Raw genomic sequence first — 13,580 nt, 5'->3', positions numbered from 1 at the left:
TGTAGCCAAAATGGTGCTACCTATAAATGAGAGGGAAGTATAATCAGACTTGGGAGGACCCCAAGGTTTGCAGAAGTACCCCAAGATTTCACTGAAGGGTAAGAAAATCCCCCAAACAATCTAATGGACATGCTCAGTGGCATATAATGTTGACCGATTGCTGAAGGGCAGGGGTTTTTAAAGCAGATTTTCCAATTGCACAAGTTGCCCATCAAGCACCCCACACTAAAAATAAATCTGAATGAACACAAAGTGTGCTTTGCTCCATGCTTACACCCTGTATCAGTGGTGGTTTCTCCAAAGGAGTCAGCACTTCTGTACAGCAACAATTCATTTATGAATCTGCCTTAGTTCCATAACTAACAAGTGCAAAAACAGGAGTACTTTAAGTGTTTTTATGTGACAAAGCATTACATACCCAAAGTTGAAGGTGAAGAAAAGGAAGTTCCAGCCAAAAAAATCCCAAAGGTGTTTAAATATGATTTGGGTAGTTTATTTTAAGTATGGAAATAAGTGTATTCTACCCTTATGTAATTTGTGTGCGTGCCATCCCTGACATTGTCATTTACTTGCTTGATAAACACATATGCATAAGGTGACCAGTGCACAATTTTTTCCCAATAACACACTAAAAAAACTTGTTGGGAGGAATGGAAAACTTGGGGGTGGAATATATGGGAGTGGTTGGAATCCTGAGCAGAACCACATTTTGTTGCAGGTAACAACAACAACTACTACAATAATAAATACATCTTACCTGACCTTCACAAGTCATCCTTGGGCAGGTTACAAAAATAAAAACATTACACCAAAATAAAACCAACCAACAATGCACAATCATCATCAGATTAATTTAGAGTTTTCAGGTAGGTCACAAAAATGCTTTTCACCTGTCAAAGGCCAGGATAAAGAACTACATTTTCAGCATACAACAAAAGCTGGATAACAGTGATGCTAGAAGATGCATCTCTGTAGGGAGAGAGTTCAACAATTTTAACATCTTAATAGTTTAATCATGTTTTAATGCTGATTTTATATGTTTATATGTTTTATATTTTTATAGGTTCTTAATGATATGTACTTATTTTTATCTGGAAGCCGCCTTGAGTTCCAGTTTGGAAAAAGGGCGGGGTATAAATAAAGATAATAACAACAACAACAACAACAATTTTGGGGCTACCACAGCCCTCTCCCTGGCCACCACTGCTTGAACTTCCGAGCATGTTAGAAGTACCAAGAAAGCCCTCTTTGCAGAGTAGGGATTCAGTTCACATTTCAAGATGGATCAATCAAATCTGCAGTTTCTGAAACAACAGGAGAACTGAAACACAGTGATCCTTCGAAATTCAAACTTATTCAAATTTTGCAATGAAATTCTTCAACCAGTATTTACAAAAATGAATATGTTAGGGGAAAGCGTGCATAAGAATGAATATATGAGTGAAAATAGCATGCAAAAATGCATTATATAATGAGAAGTGGCTTGCAAAAATGTGTGCATTAGTCAAAACTGCCTACAGAAATTTGCACTAAAATGCTGTAGAATTTTCATGAGGATTTTAAAAAACTCACAAATCATTGCAGAAATGTGGAGAGCTGAATTTAAGAATGGGAAAACGAGAACCGGAGAGAACCAAAACTGACACCTGAGAAAGTCAGTATATGGTGGTGGTCTTTCAGATATTTGGAGCCCACATTGTGTAGGTTTGCAATACCAATGTGAGCACCTTGAATTGGGCTCAGAAATACACTGGCAACAAACGCAGCTGCTTTAGAACAGAAGTTATTTGTATTCTAAATGTCACCCCAGCCAGTTAGAAACATAGGAAGCTGCCTTGTACTGATATCCTCCGGATTTCCCAGTCTGTGAAGAGCAAAACCGCATATTGCAAAGAGGCAGTTGGCAAAATGCTTGTAGAACTTGTTAGCTAACTGCTTCTGTTCAGGCTGATGATATAAAGCTACAGTGTTCTTGTTTGACAAATAAGTTCTTCCTTCCTATGTAGAGGTGCTTGTACATAGGAGTTTTATAGAAAGAAAATGACAATGCAAAACATGCCAGTTAGGAAGTTGGGTGGGTAAACTGCCTGACTGTGTTTTTATGAGAGCATGAATTGAGGCTGAAATCCTAGGTACACTTACATATAGGAAGATGCCTTACAGGGCCGGCTCCAAAGAACCAAGGGGCCCTGGGGCTACAGGGGGCCCTGAGGGGCCCCTCCGCTCCCCTTCTGTGATTTGCGGCATGATCGCTGCTGTGAATTGCATGGCAATAGCTCCAGAGCTCCTGCCATTCTCTTGCTCAACCTACCTTTCTTGGCTGTTGTGTGGTTGCGTGCACAGTGCTGCCCTTAACCAAGATGGCGGCTGAGTTTCCCTAAGGGGCTGAAGCCTCTGCTGCCATCTTGGCTGATGGCACACATGCGTGCTACTCGCGTGCATCCCAACCATGAGCCAAGATGGTGGCAGAGGCTTCAGCCCTTTAGGGAAACCTTGGCCACCATCTTGGTTAAGGGCAGTGCTGTGCGTGCATCCAGACAACAGCTGAGAAAGGTAGGTTGAGCAAGGGAATGGCAGGGGCTCTGAAGCTCTCGCTGTGCAATCCGCAGCAGCGATCCTGCTGCGAATCGCAGAAGGAGAGTGCTGGGGCCTGGGGCAGGCTTGTGCCCAAGGGCCCCGGCATGTCTGGGGCCGGCCCTGATGCCTTATACTAAGTCAAGCCATTGATCCATCCAGCTCAGTATTGTCTACAGTGACTGGCAGCAGCTCTCCAAGGTTCCAGATAGGAGTCTCACCCATCCATACCTGGAGATGCCAGGGATTGAACATGAGATTTTCTGCATGCAAGACAAATGCTCTGCCACTGAGCTACAGCCCTTACCTAGGAGTTACCCTGACTGGACACACTGGATACTCATTTACTCCTAAGTAAACATGCCTAGGATTATGCTGCAAATCTATTTTGTACTAAGCATTCTTAAATACAAATGCATGCTCTCAAGAATGAGCAGGCTAGTCATGCCCTCTGGATCCTGATATGTGCACCAGCCATTCCTGCCTGGTCACATTCATGGTTGGCCTCAGTAAGGGGGCTACACATGTATTAATGTATGCATATATGACTCCCTTCATGTGGACATGGGATCAATCAAGGGTCCTGCCCTGTGGAAGGAGTCCTATGTGCTTACTTTGGTAGCATATATACCAACACTAATCGTGCTTCACCTGATGGGACATGACTGATGTGCACGTTCGCACATCCAGGGTTAGGTATAGTCCACTCATTCCTGTGAGCCCCTTCACCTGAAGAGGACTATAGTTCGTGTGGAAGAGGATCCCTGCTATGGGTGCAGATTAGAGATGCAGGAGAAATTAGATTCAGTTTGCATATAAAACCAAATTTATCAAATTTTCACTTTCTGAAACAATGAGACCCAAAACACACCCATCCTTCAAAATTCACATTTATCTGAATTTGGCAATGCAGTTCTCCAACCAAGCAATGTTTACAAAAATGCGTACATTAGGGGAAAATGTCCACAAAATGAATATATTGGTGAAAATAACATAGAAAATGCATTATATTCGGATAAACTGCTTGCAAAAAAATGGACATTAGTCAAAACTGCATACAAAAATGTATTAGGAGAAATTCACACTAAAATGCTAAATGATTTTTTAATTGATATTGCTGCAGAAATGTGGAGAACCGAATTTAAGATAAGAAAAAATAGAAATGAAGAGAACAAAAACGGACAGGTCATTCCATTCCAAGTGCAGAGGGCACACTCTCTGTGAATGCAGAAACAGAAGTACAGAACAGCCCTTTTAAAGATATTCATATCTGTGGTTGCCAAACCAATATGTTATCATAAGGAAGCACTACAGAAGAAGGATTCCACAGAGTTGTAAGCTATGCAGTAAGATGTGCACACACACACACACACACACACACACACACACACAAAGGCAGCAGAGATTCAAAAGCTGGAGTGGGGGATCCTGTCCCCGTCTGCTCTGTACTACAATTTAATGGATGGGAGAGAAAAAGGATGGGTTGTTGGCCATTTTTGAGAATTAACATAATAAAGAGAAAATTAGAAGGATCTTAATGAATGTAAATAGTGGTTGTTATCACCCATACAACAGTTAAGAATGCACCAGCTTAGAGGAAAGCCAATAATGTAAAACTTGAAGTGGATTTTTTTAAACAAAAACATGCCAATGACAGCCACGACCCACTGCAAGAAATCAATGCCGGGCTGAAAACACAGCAGATTGTTGGATTGTGTCAAAATCTGGTAATAAATCCAATTTAGTGGATATTCTCCACCATCTCTAGTTTACATGCACAAGACTGAGCTAAATCCAAACCCAAATCCAAATCCAAACTGGCTACCAGTTGTCTACCGGGCCCAATTCAAGGTGTTGGTGTTGACCTTTAAAGCCCTATACGGTTTTGGCCCAGTTTATCTAAAGGAGCGCCTCCAGCATCACCAATTATGCCGCCCGACAAGATCAGCCACATAAGACCTTCTCTCGGTCCCACCAGTTAAAACAGCTAGGCTGGTGCGGACCAGAGAGAGGACATTTTCAATTGTGGCCCCCGCCCTCTGGAATTCCCTTCCTTTCGATCTGCGTCATGCCCCCTCCCTGATAGGTTTCCGCTGGGCCTTGAAGACCTGGCTGTTCAGGCAGGCCTATGGGATTTCTGGGATGGGTTAGCTTTTAATGCTGTTTAGTTTAATTATTGAATGTGGTTTTCTGATTTTATATTGTATTTCATTGCATCAGTGTACGTTGCCTAGAGTGACCATTAATTCGGCCAGATAGGCGACTCATAAATAAAATTTTATTATTATTATTATTATTATTCATCTTAACTGTTCTTTGCCTCTGCTCTCAGCAACTAAAAATCACAGCCATACTGCCTCTGTACCTGGAGTTCCATGGATAATGACCACTGATGGGCCTATTCTCCACTGATATGTTGAATCTCCTTTTAAAGTCACCGAAGCCAGTGGAGATTGGCACATTTAGTGGCTGTGAGTTTCCATGATGAAAGCACAATGTTGGTTTCTGTTCACTTATGTTCAGGTAGGTTAGGGTTAGTAAAATGTTGAGTGTGATTGGCTGGAGTGTTTACAAAGGAGGGGGGGTGAGTGAGTGAAGGGTTAAAAAGGGAAAGAAGTGAGTTGAGGGGGGAGTTGCAGTTTCAGTTGAAACTGAGGCAAATCCAGACAGACCCACTCCTATGAAAATGAATCCTTAGTATCTAGAGTTTCAAAGAGAGAAACTGAGGGCAGTGTTGCAACAAACTGTGATGAATAGACAGATGAAACTAGAAAAATTAAGAGCTGAGTTAGAACACAAAGAGAAAGATGGAGGATTGGAACTAGAAAAAACTAAAGCAAAATTAAGAAAAACTAAAAGAAAAAGATACAGAATGGGAATAAGAAAAACTCCAATTTGAAAAATAAGATTTGCTGAGGGAAGAGAGAAGGAGGGCTGAGAAAGAAACTAGATCTCCAAAAATATCTCCTGCTAGTCCTGACAGGAAATTTCAGGCTAAACCTTCACAGACAAAGCCTGCTTTAATTGTGGGTTGATTGGACACAAGAAATCCAAATGCCCAAGACTGGGAGATAAGGAGGAGAATTCTTCTGCCAGCCGTGTCCAAGTTCAGGAGACCACATAAACCCACAGGTCTAAGCCATATTCAGTCCATTAACCACTTCTAGGGAGAAGATGGGATTGCTGAGGCTTTTGGTGCAGTAGGTAACTAGCCAAAGCTGAGGCAGGTGTCTTTAGTCACCTTTTTCAGATGTGAAGGAACAGAAAGTATTGTAGGTCCAGAACCCAGGATGCCACAGTTTCATAAGGGAATCACACGCTATCCGAAGCAGGAGGAAGACTTTCATTTGCCTCTCCTGAATAACTGCGAATCAATTTCTCTGGGTGACTCCAAGCTCTAGAATCTGTGAGACATGAAGAAAATTCTCTCTTCATACCATTCATACTTTGATAAACCTCATCATATCTCAACCCTCTTTTCCCCCCTAAAGTTAAAAAAAGAGAGAGAGGGGGAGTGCATTCCCTGGTCTTAATTCAAGCCTCAATATTGTTTGTTTTTCCTCATAGGGAAGTTGCTTCAACTCCAGCTTGCTCCAGTTCCTTCATTTTGGTTACCCTTTTCTGCAGATATGACCCCCCCTTGCTTTTTTGCCTAATTTAATTCTGTGCCCTCTTTTTTCTTTTTCCCTTGAGTATTCTTATATATGGATTGGTCTTGTAGCATGGCATTATGATTACATGTCTGACTGACTGGAATAGTGAATGGGTGCACTTTACAGTCCATACTGCAACCTTTTGTTGAGGTCCCTTAAAAAGATGATATTTGTTGAATGATCTGAGATATGCTGGGAGTCTCAAGGCTCAAGAAATGAAGGGGCACAGACTTCCCTAACCATAGTAAACCCAGTAAAACTTGGGTAGATTTTGACTCTATTCTTAATTTAAACAATAGACAGCAGATGGTAGTGAAATACTCTTCGAATAGGGATTAAATCAGCCTCATTTTACCTGCATGTTTCTTCTTGTAAGTGAGCTATGATGACCAGGGCTGGCCCATTATATTTTGTTGTCTGAAGTGGAACAGCAGTACCTCACCACCACCAAGTTATGGTGCATAGTGCCCATGATTTACAAACTTTTAAAATTTATTTGAAGACCAAATATGTCATCTGATAAGTAGATTACATGAATATTCATCACTTAAGATTGGTTCAAAAGTAAATTTCTTGATCAGGGTCTATATCTATTTCCAACTGTATTAGCCAAAATGGCAACCATTACATTATTAAAGTTTCTAAAGGCCTTTGGTGATAGCCTTCACCACATTTTCTTTCTATAAAATATCTTACTTGCTCTGTAGCATTAGTTTCCCCCTTTCTCAGGGGAAAGCAGATACTATCAGAGCAAGTTAGTTCATGGTGTAAAGAGGAAGGAAGCTAGGAATGGCAGCCAAATGCCATTGGCCATCATTAAGAAACCATTTACAGATCTACAATTCCCAGCACCTTTTACACTTCCCAGGATTCTTTGGAGGAAGCCATGGCTGTTAAAGTTAATATAAGAGGGTTTAAAATGAATGGTGTGGATATCACCTTGAGTCCTAAGACATTTTGCTGCCTTAGACAGAACTGTCATAGGCCCTGTGGAGCATTCCTGGAGTGATCTGCAAGGGGAAGAGGAGAACTGGGACCCAGGAGAGGAAACCAGTGGATTGCAATGGCAAGAGACTGAAACAGGAGTAGGCTTTGGATCCTTAGACAGTGACAGCACTGTTCCCTTAGTCGGCAGCCGTTGCTGCTGTTGTCCCTGCTGGGGGAGGGGGAATAGGAGGCTGGACCAGAGACAGTGCCAGAGGAAGACCTGCCTCTCCCCCTATAATCAAGGATGTACCAGCTGATCCACAGATGGGCGAAATTAACACCCACTCATCACCCAGTTCTTAGGACTGCCCACTTGTTAGCCCAATTCCTCTCAGAGACACCTTCCTTATGCAAATAGGGAGAGCCCACCCTAAACCTTCTTAAGGGTCTGGAGGGGCAAGTCTGATTGCTGCAACAAGATCTTAGATTGAGTAGTCATCTTTGTACTTCTGTGTAGGGATGCAGAATCATGTATAAGCTGATTTATGAAATGCTCTGACATTCCACATTAAACGTAATGGAGAAAAACACACCAGCGACCAGGACAGTAACAGTAAACGATGCCCTTCCATAAGTCAAGATGCAGAGTATCCAAGACCTACCAAGTTATTTTGGCACCTCAAGCAGAAAGTCTCTACCCCCTGGCAGTAAAATAACAACCACCACCAACTGGCTGCTATTTCATGACATCTAAAATTAACTGCCTGAGGTGATCACCTCACTCTACCTCATGGTAGGCCCAGCCTCAGATGTGAGGACAGACTCAAATCAATACCCTACCCCACATGCAATTTGCTATTTAAATTCACATAATAACTGTGCAAATACACCTTTTCAGCAAAACTCCCAGATGAAATATTTTATCATGCCATTTGAGTGTTCTTATGTAGTGCACTGAACACTTCACCAGTGCAAACAGGAACATACTTGTCACATCCTTGTTTTTAGACCAAGGATCACTGTTCAAAGCCCCACCCCCGCCATCATCACACATTGCTTGAAGACTCCACTCCATGAGCTGTATGCTATTGTTTTGCTCTTCAATAGGGATGGGCGAAATTTCTGATTCAGTTTGCATTTCAAGCCGAATCTATAAAACTGGCACTTTCTGAAACAACATGAGAACTGAAGCACAGCCATCCTTCATAATTTATACTTACCCAAATTGTGCATTGCAGTTTGCCAACCGACCAATGTTTACAAATAAATATATATATATATGGACAAAGTGGTATAAAAATGAAAATATGAGTGAAAATAACATGCAAAAATGCTTTATATGATGAGAAATATCTTGTAAAAATGTGTACATTAGTAAACACTTTTTACAAAAATGTGTTTATTAAGAGAAATTCACACTGAAATGCTGGAGAATTTTCATGAGGATTTGTTTTTTAAAAAATCACAAATTGCTGCAGAAATGTGGAGAACTGAATTTAAGACTGGAAAAATGAGAAATGGAGAGAACCGAAATTGACAGTTGTTGCCATCCCTACTCTGCAATAGCCCATTCTCCATTGATTTAAAAGCAAAGAGGATATTTGAGTTAAAGATGTACTGCGAAAGCATAACTTATTTTATCAACAGTTCAAAAGATACCTCATCAGATGCAATGTGAAAAATGCAAGGCTGTGCACTGAATGATACCTTTGGGCCAGTTGTTTGATACATATCATATAGCTGTAAATCTTGTATTTCCTTAACTGCAGGAATTGGGGGGGGGATTTTGGCTGTGTAGATGCCATACATTTAAAGCACATGGCTCCCTCCCAAGAATCCTGGACACTGTAGTTTGTTAAGGGTGCTGGGAATTGTAGCTCTGTGAGGGGTAAACTATGGTTCCCAGGATTCCTTGGGGGAAGTCATGTGCTTTAAATGTACGATGTATATGCAGCCTCTTACTGGGAAGGCAGTGCACAGGGCGGGGATGTTTATCTCTTTACTTCCATACTGCAGTTAGAATATTGCTGCCCTGTGAGGCTGGAAGCCTTAGAAAAAAGTGTGCACCCAAAATGTAATATGGGAATGAGACCAATGTGTGCATCATAATGGCTACTCATACCTTCTATTGAATGTGCGTAGAGAAAGGATCAGGATTGTGCCTTTTTGTCTGCATCCTCTGTGCATGTTCAACATAACCTGTCTGTGAAACAGCTTATACAAAAATGTATGTGCATACGCTCTGTATGTGTAATTGAAGACCCAGAATAAGTATTATGGTACACACCACACATTAAAAGCACATTTTCCCACCCAAGAAACTTTGGAACTGTAGCTTATCCCTCACAGAGCTACAATTCCCTGCACTCCTAACAAACTACAATTCCTAGGATTCTTGGGTGGGGGGATTTGCTTTAATGTGCTTTAAATGTGACTCTGCTCCCCCTACATGAACATTGGGTGTAACATGTGTTGGACTGGGATCACACAGAACCAGGTTCAATTCCCACTCAGTCATGACACTCACTGGTTGACCTTGGACCTAACCTACCTCACAGGGTTGTTGTGAAGATAAAATGGGTGAAGGAACCATGCATGCAACCTTGAGCTCCTTGGAGGAAATGCAGTACATAAAAATGATAAAGTGCATAATCTGTCTGAAACTTACAGATTGTGATATTAATATATAGAAATTTCCATGTACACAATCTTGCCTTGAAGGGGCTGTCAGCCAGACATAACACCTATACTTTTACAACGCAATCTGGAAAAGAAAATTTGTTAGAAACAAACTGAGTGACCTATCATTACTTCTCAGAGAGAAAAAGAAAACAATATACTGAAGAAGAAGAAGAAGAAGATTTACCGAAAGGGGGAAAATCATTTTTTTTCTTTGAAAAAGTAATGTTTTTGTTTTGACATAGGTGAGGTGAGGACAATATGTTACCTTATATTTTGTTTAAGTTGTGGGCCCACCTACATGAAAGAAAAAAGGAGGGGTATTCAGCAAGGCAGTCAGAGGTGATGAAAGAGTTAAGGTCTCAGCCACCCTGTTCCAAAAAGTGATTGATGATGACGATGTGTAACATTTCAGGCTCCCCCCCAAACCTCCCTCCTTTCTCCCTCAAAAATGTTCAGAAGTGGCAAAGGAGATGTTCTGTTGATATCTTAAACCGAAGCTCTCCCCCCCCCCTTTCTAGTGGCTGTGGTTGTTTCAGTTTGGGTTGGAGCTGGGCTGAAGTTATCCTGACATTTCTGGGAGGAGATCCAAAAAAGAGGTGGGGAGGAGGGAAAAGAGAGGTTGGGGAGGGAAGACTAGGAAGGGAGACCAAGGTGAGGAGAAACTCTTTCCTCAGTATTACATTTGTGCGTGTGTGTTTGAATTTTGCCTGGAAAATCTATCAGCCTTGATGCTTTGGGGCTCTCTGGAGAGAGACAAAGGAGCTGCACTCCAGGAAGGAGGAGGACGGAACTGATGGGGTGGCTCATGAAACTTTAAAAGTGAACAAGAACACAAGCAATAGCAGCAGCAGTTCTAACTTCAGAGAAATGTGTCTCTCTGGGGCTGCCTCCTGAAGAGAGAGAGAGAGGGAGAAGACAGAGTTGCAGCTAGATGGAGAAAAGCAAGGACCCTTTAGAAAAATCCCTTTCACTGCACCCGGCTTAGTGAAGAAGGTGAAAAGAGAAAGAAAGGGAGAGGAGGGGGAAAGGAGCCATAGTGAACCAGACATTCCCTGGAGTCTGTTTTATACAGCAGAAAAATTGCTGCCCTGCCTACAGCAGATCTACATGGCAAAACTCTCGGTCTAAAGGAAGGCTGAGAGAATCACTTCTGGAAGAGGGAGTTTGCTGTAAGGGTAAGTTTTGACGCTGCTTGGCTACTTTTGGGAGACAAACTGACCTGTGTGTACCTGTGTATTATATGTGTATAGACAGATATACAGAAGCAGCCTTTTTGGCTTTTCTCTGTGAACAGATCCCTGCTGTCCATTGCCTATTACCACATCCATTTTTGTTTAAGCCCATGTTTTCTTGAAATGAGGTTTCCACTCTCCTCCAATAAAGATAGCAGTAGACTGTCCTAACCCTGTGTCTCAAGCTGTCTGACTCTCCCTTCTCTCACTGGGAAAGTGCTGTTTTCAATGTTAGTGTCTGTGTTAGAGTTTCATCTAAAAACAGAAAGTGAAGGACATTTGGGACAGTGCTGCTGATCCTCAGAAACTGTGAAGGAAGTCTGAAGCATTTAAAAAAGATTAGGAAAATTTCTCTTGGGAAAGCCTCAGACTGAGAGTGTCAGGCATCTCTATATGAATATCCAGTATCAGTTTGTAACACTTCTCTCCATCTCTTTTATTTTTGAAGTTGATCCCACAATGAACTGGGCACCAGTTGTGAGTTTAACTGTGTTGTGGGCTGCATGGCTAGTGTGTGGTTTGGAAAAGCCATTGAGGCAAGCTGAGAGAGGGAGGCACGGAGTTAGGAAAGTGCCTCTGGCCTACAGGGGCAGTAGCAGATCAGCTTCACTGATGAGGAGGTTTGAAGTGCCTCACAGACTTTTAAGCTCTTCTGGGAGGTTTCAACAACGCCCCCTTGTTAAAAGGGATTCCTTGGATCCAAAAGTCCCACAAGCAGCCTCCCTGAAAGATGGCTCTCGTGTCCAAGTGAAGAATGGTGGGACTAAAGTACAGTTGATACAAAGAGCTAAGCTGGAAATGGTTAAAGATGAGGGACCATCCACTGCATATCGATCACGTATAGTACGTTTCCCAACTGGATCTAGTTCTCCCAATATTCTGGCTAGTTTTGCTGGAAAAAACAGAGTCTGGATAATCTCTGCTCCTCATGCCTCTGATGGTTACTACCGGCTCATGATGAGCCTCCTGAAGAATGATGTCTACTGTGAACTAGCCGAGAGGCATGTCCAGCAGATTGTCTTGTTCCATGAGGAAGGTGAAGAGGCAGGGAAAGTCAGGAAGATAACCACTGAAGGGAAAATCCTGGAGCAGCCTCTAGATCCCAGCCTCATCTCCAAACTCATGAACTTTCTGAAGCTAGAGAAAGGGAAATTTGGCATGGTGCTGCTGAAGAAGACATTGCAAGTAGAGGAAAGATACCCTTACCCAGTAAGGCTAGAGGCTATATATGAAGTCATTGACCAGAGCCCCATCAGGAAAATTGAGAAGATACGGCAAAAGGGCTTCATCCAGAAATGCAAAGCAGCTGGAGTAGAGGGCCAGGTTGTTGAGGAAGGTAATAATGGTGGTGGAGTCACTAGGGCAACGCCAAGTGGTGAACGTACCCACTTGTTTCCCAGGAAAGAAGAAACAAGGAAAAGCAGCATGCAGCCAACACGAGTTAAAACTGTGAAGAAAGTTTCAGTGACCACAATGCCTCCCCCTTCCCCTCCAACTAGAGCTACCACTCTCCCTCCCACAACCACAACTCTCAGGCCAATCACAAAAATGATGACAATAGCAAGCAGGCCTATAACCACCCCCACAACTATCCCTATTACACAGAGAACCTGGACCACAAAATCACACACATTACTTCCCACAGAGCCTGAGGCAACTACTGCTCTGGTAACAGAGAATTTCTCCCCTGTATGGAAAGAGAACCGCAGAGAAAGGCTTCCAGGCCACACACAGAGACAACCAACAACTACTAGGGGACCCAGCAAAGCCACTGATTATGACACCACCAACCTTGAGATCCCAACAACCACCTCAGAGCATTCCACAAGGACAAGTGCCAGTAGATATAGAGACAACCACACAGACCGGAAGGACTATAACAGTCGGGAGCCCAGTGTCACAGCAGGTCTGCACAAGCCTGCTAAAAGCAAGCCACCTAAAAAGAAAGCCCAACACAAAATACTGAGCAATGAATATGAGGATAAATATGACTCAGGGCAGCCTGCTGTTCCTCGCTTAGAGGAAAATGTTCCAGTGGGAAATATCCCACCAAAGAAAGGGAAAGATCCAAGGAAACACGATCGCATAGATAAATCTGAGAAGAAGAAGAAAGAAAGATTGGACAAGAAAAATGAGAAACAGGCCAAGAAGGACAAAGCTGAGAAGAAAAACAAGCAAGAGAAAGAGCGCAACAAGAAAAACAAGAAAGGCAGCAAAACTGACAGCGAAGGAGTCCTGAAGTCCAAAGCCAAGTCTTTCACACAAAGCCCCAAGAAATCTGTGACAACCCTTTGGGATTTCTTTGAAGGCAAAAGACGACTCCTGGTAAGTAGGTTATAGATGGACATTCATCACTTAAGGTCAGTACCCAAGCTGGGCTGCAATCCTAACCCCACTCATCTGGGAGGAAGCCCCACTGAATTCAGTAGGACTTACTTCTGAATAATCACGGTTAGGATTGTTCTGGAAGTTTCTCAGCAAGGCCCTATACCTACCTCTAACTTGAGCAGCC

At 42.5% G+C, this 13,580-nt stretch overlaps 1 protein-coding gene across 1 annotated transcript in view; it reads left to right on the top strand.

Moving 5' to 3' along the window:
- The first annotated feature begins 10,307 nt into the window (after positions 1-10,307).
- Positions 10,308-13,580, top strand: part of CCDC80 (coiled-coil domain containing 80) — a 46,980-nt gene continuing 43,707 nt past the window's right edge. The window contains exons 1-2 of the mRNA XM_061628302.1: positions 10,308-11,011; positions 11,517-13,393. Coding sequence (XP_061484286.1) covers positions 11,528-13,393 — 1,866 coding nt within the window. The 5' untranslated portion in view covers positions 10,308-11,011; positions 11,517-11,527. The remainder of the gene's footprint in view (positions 11,012-11,516; positions 13,394-13,580) is intronic.

Source organism: Rhineura floridana, chromosome 5 (genome assembly GCF_030035675.1).
Source record: "Rhineura floridana isolate rRhiFlo1 chromosome 5, rRhiFlo1.hap2, whole genome shotgun sequence".
Lineage (NCBI taxonomy): Eukaryota > Metazoa > Chordata > Lepidosauria > Squamata > Rhineuridae > Rhineura > Rhineura floridana.
The sequence above is the reverse complement of the archived record's forward strand: the minus strand, read 5'-3'. Positions and strand labels throughout refer to the sequence as shown.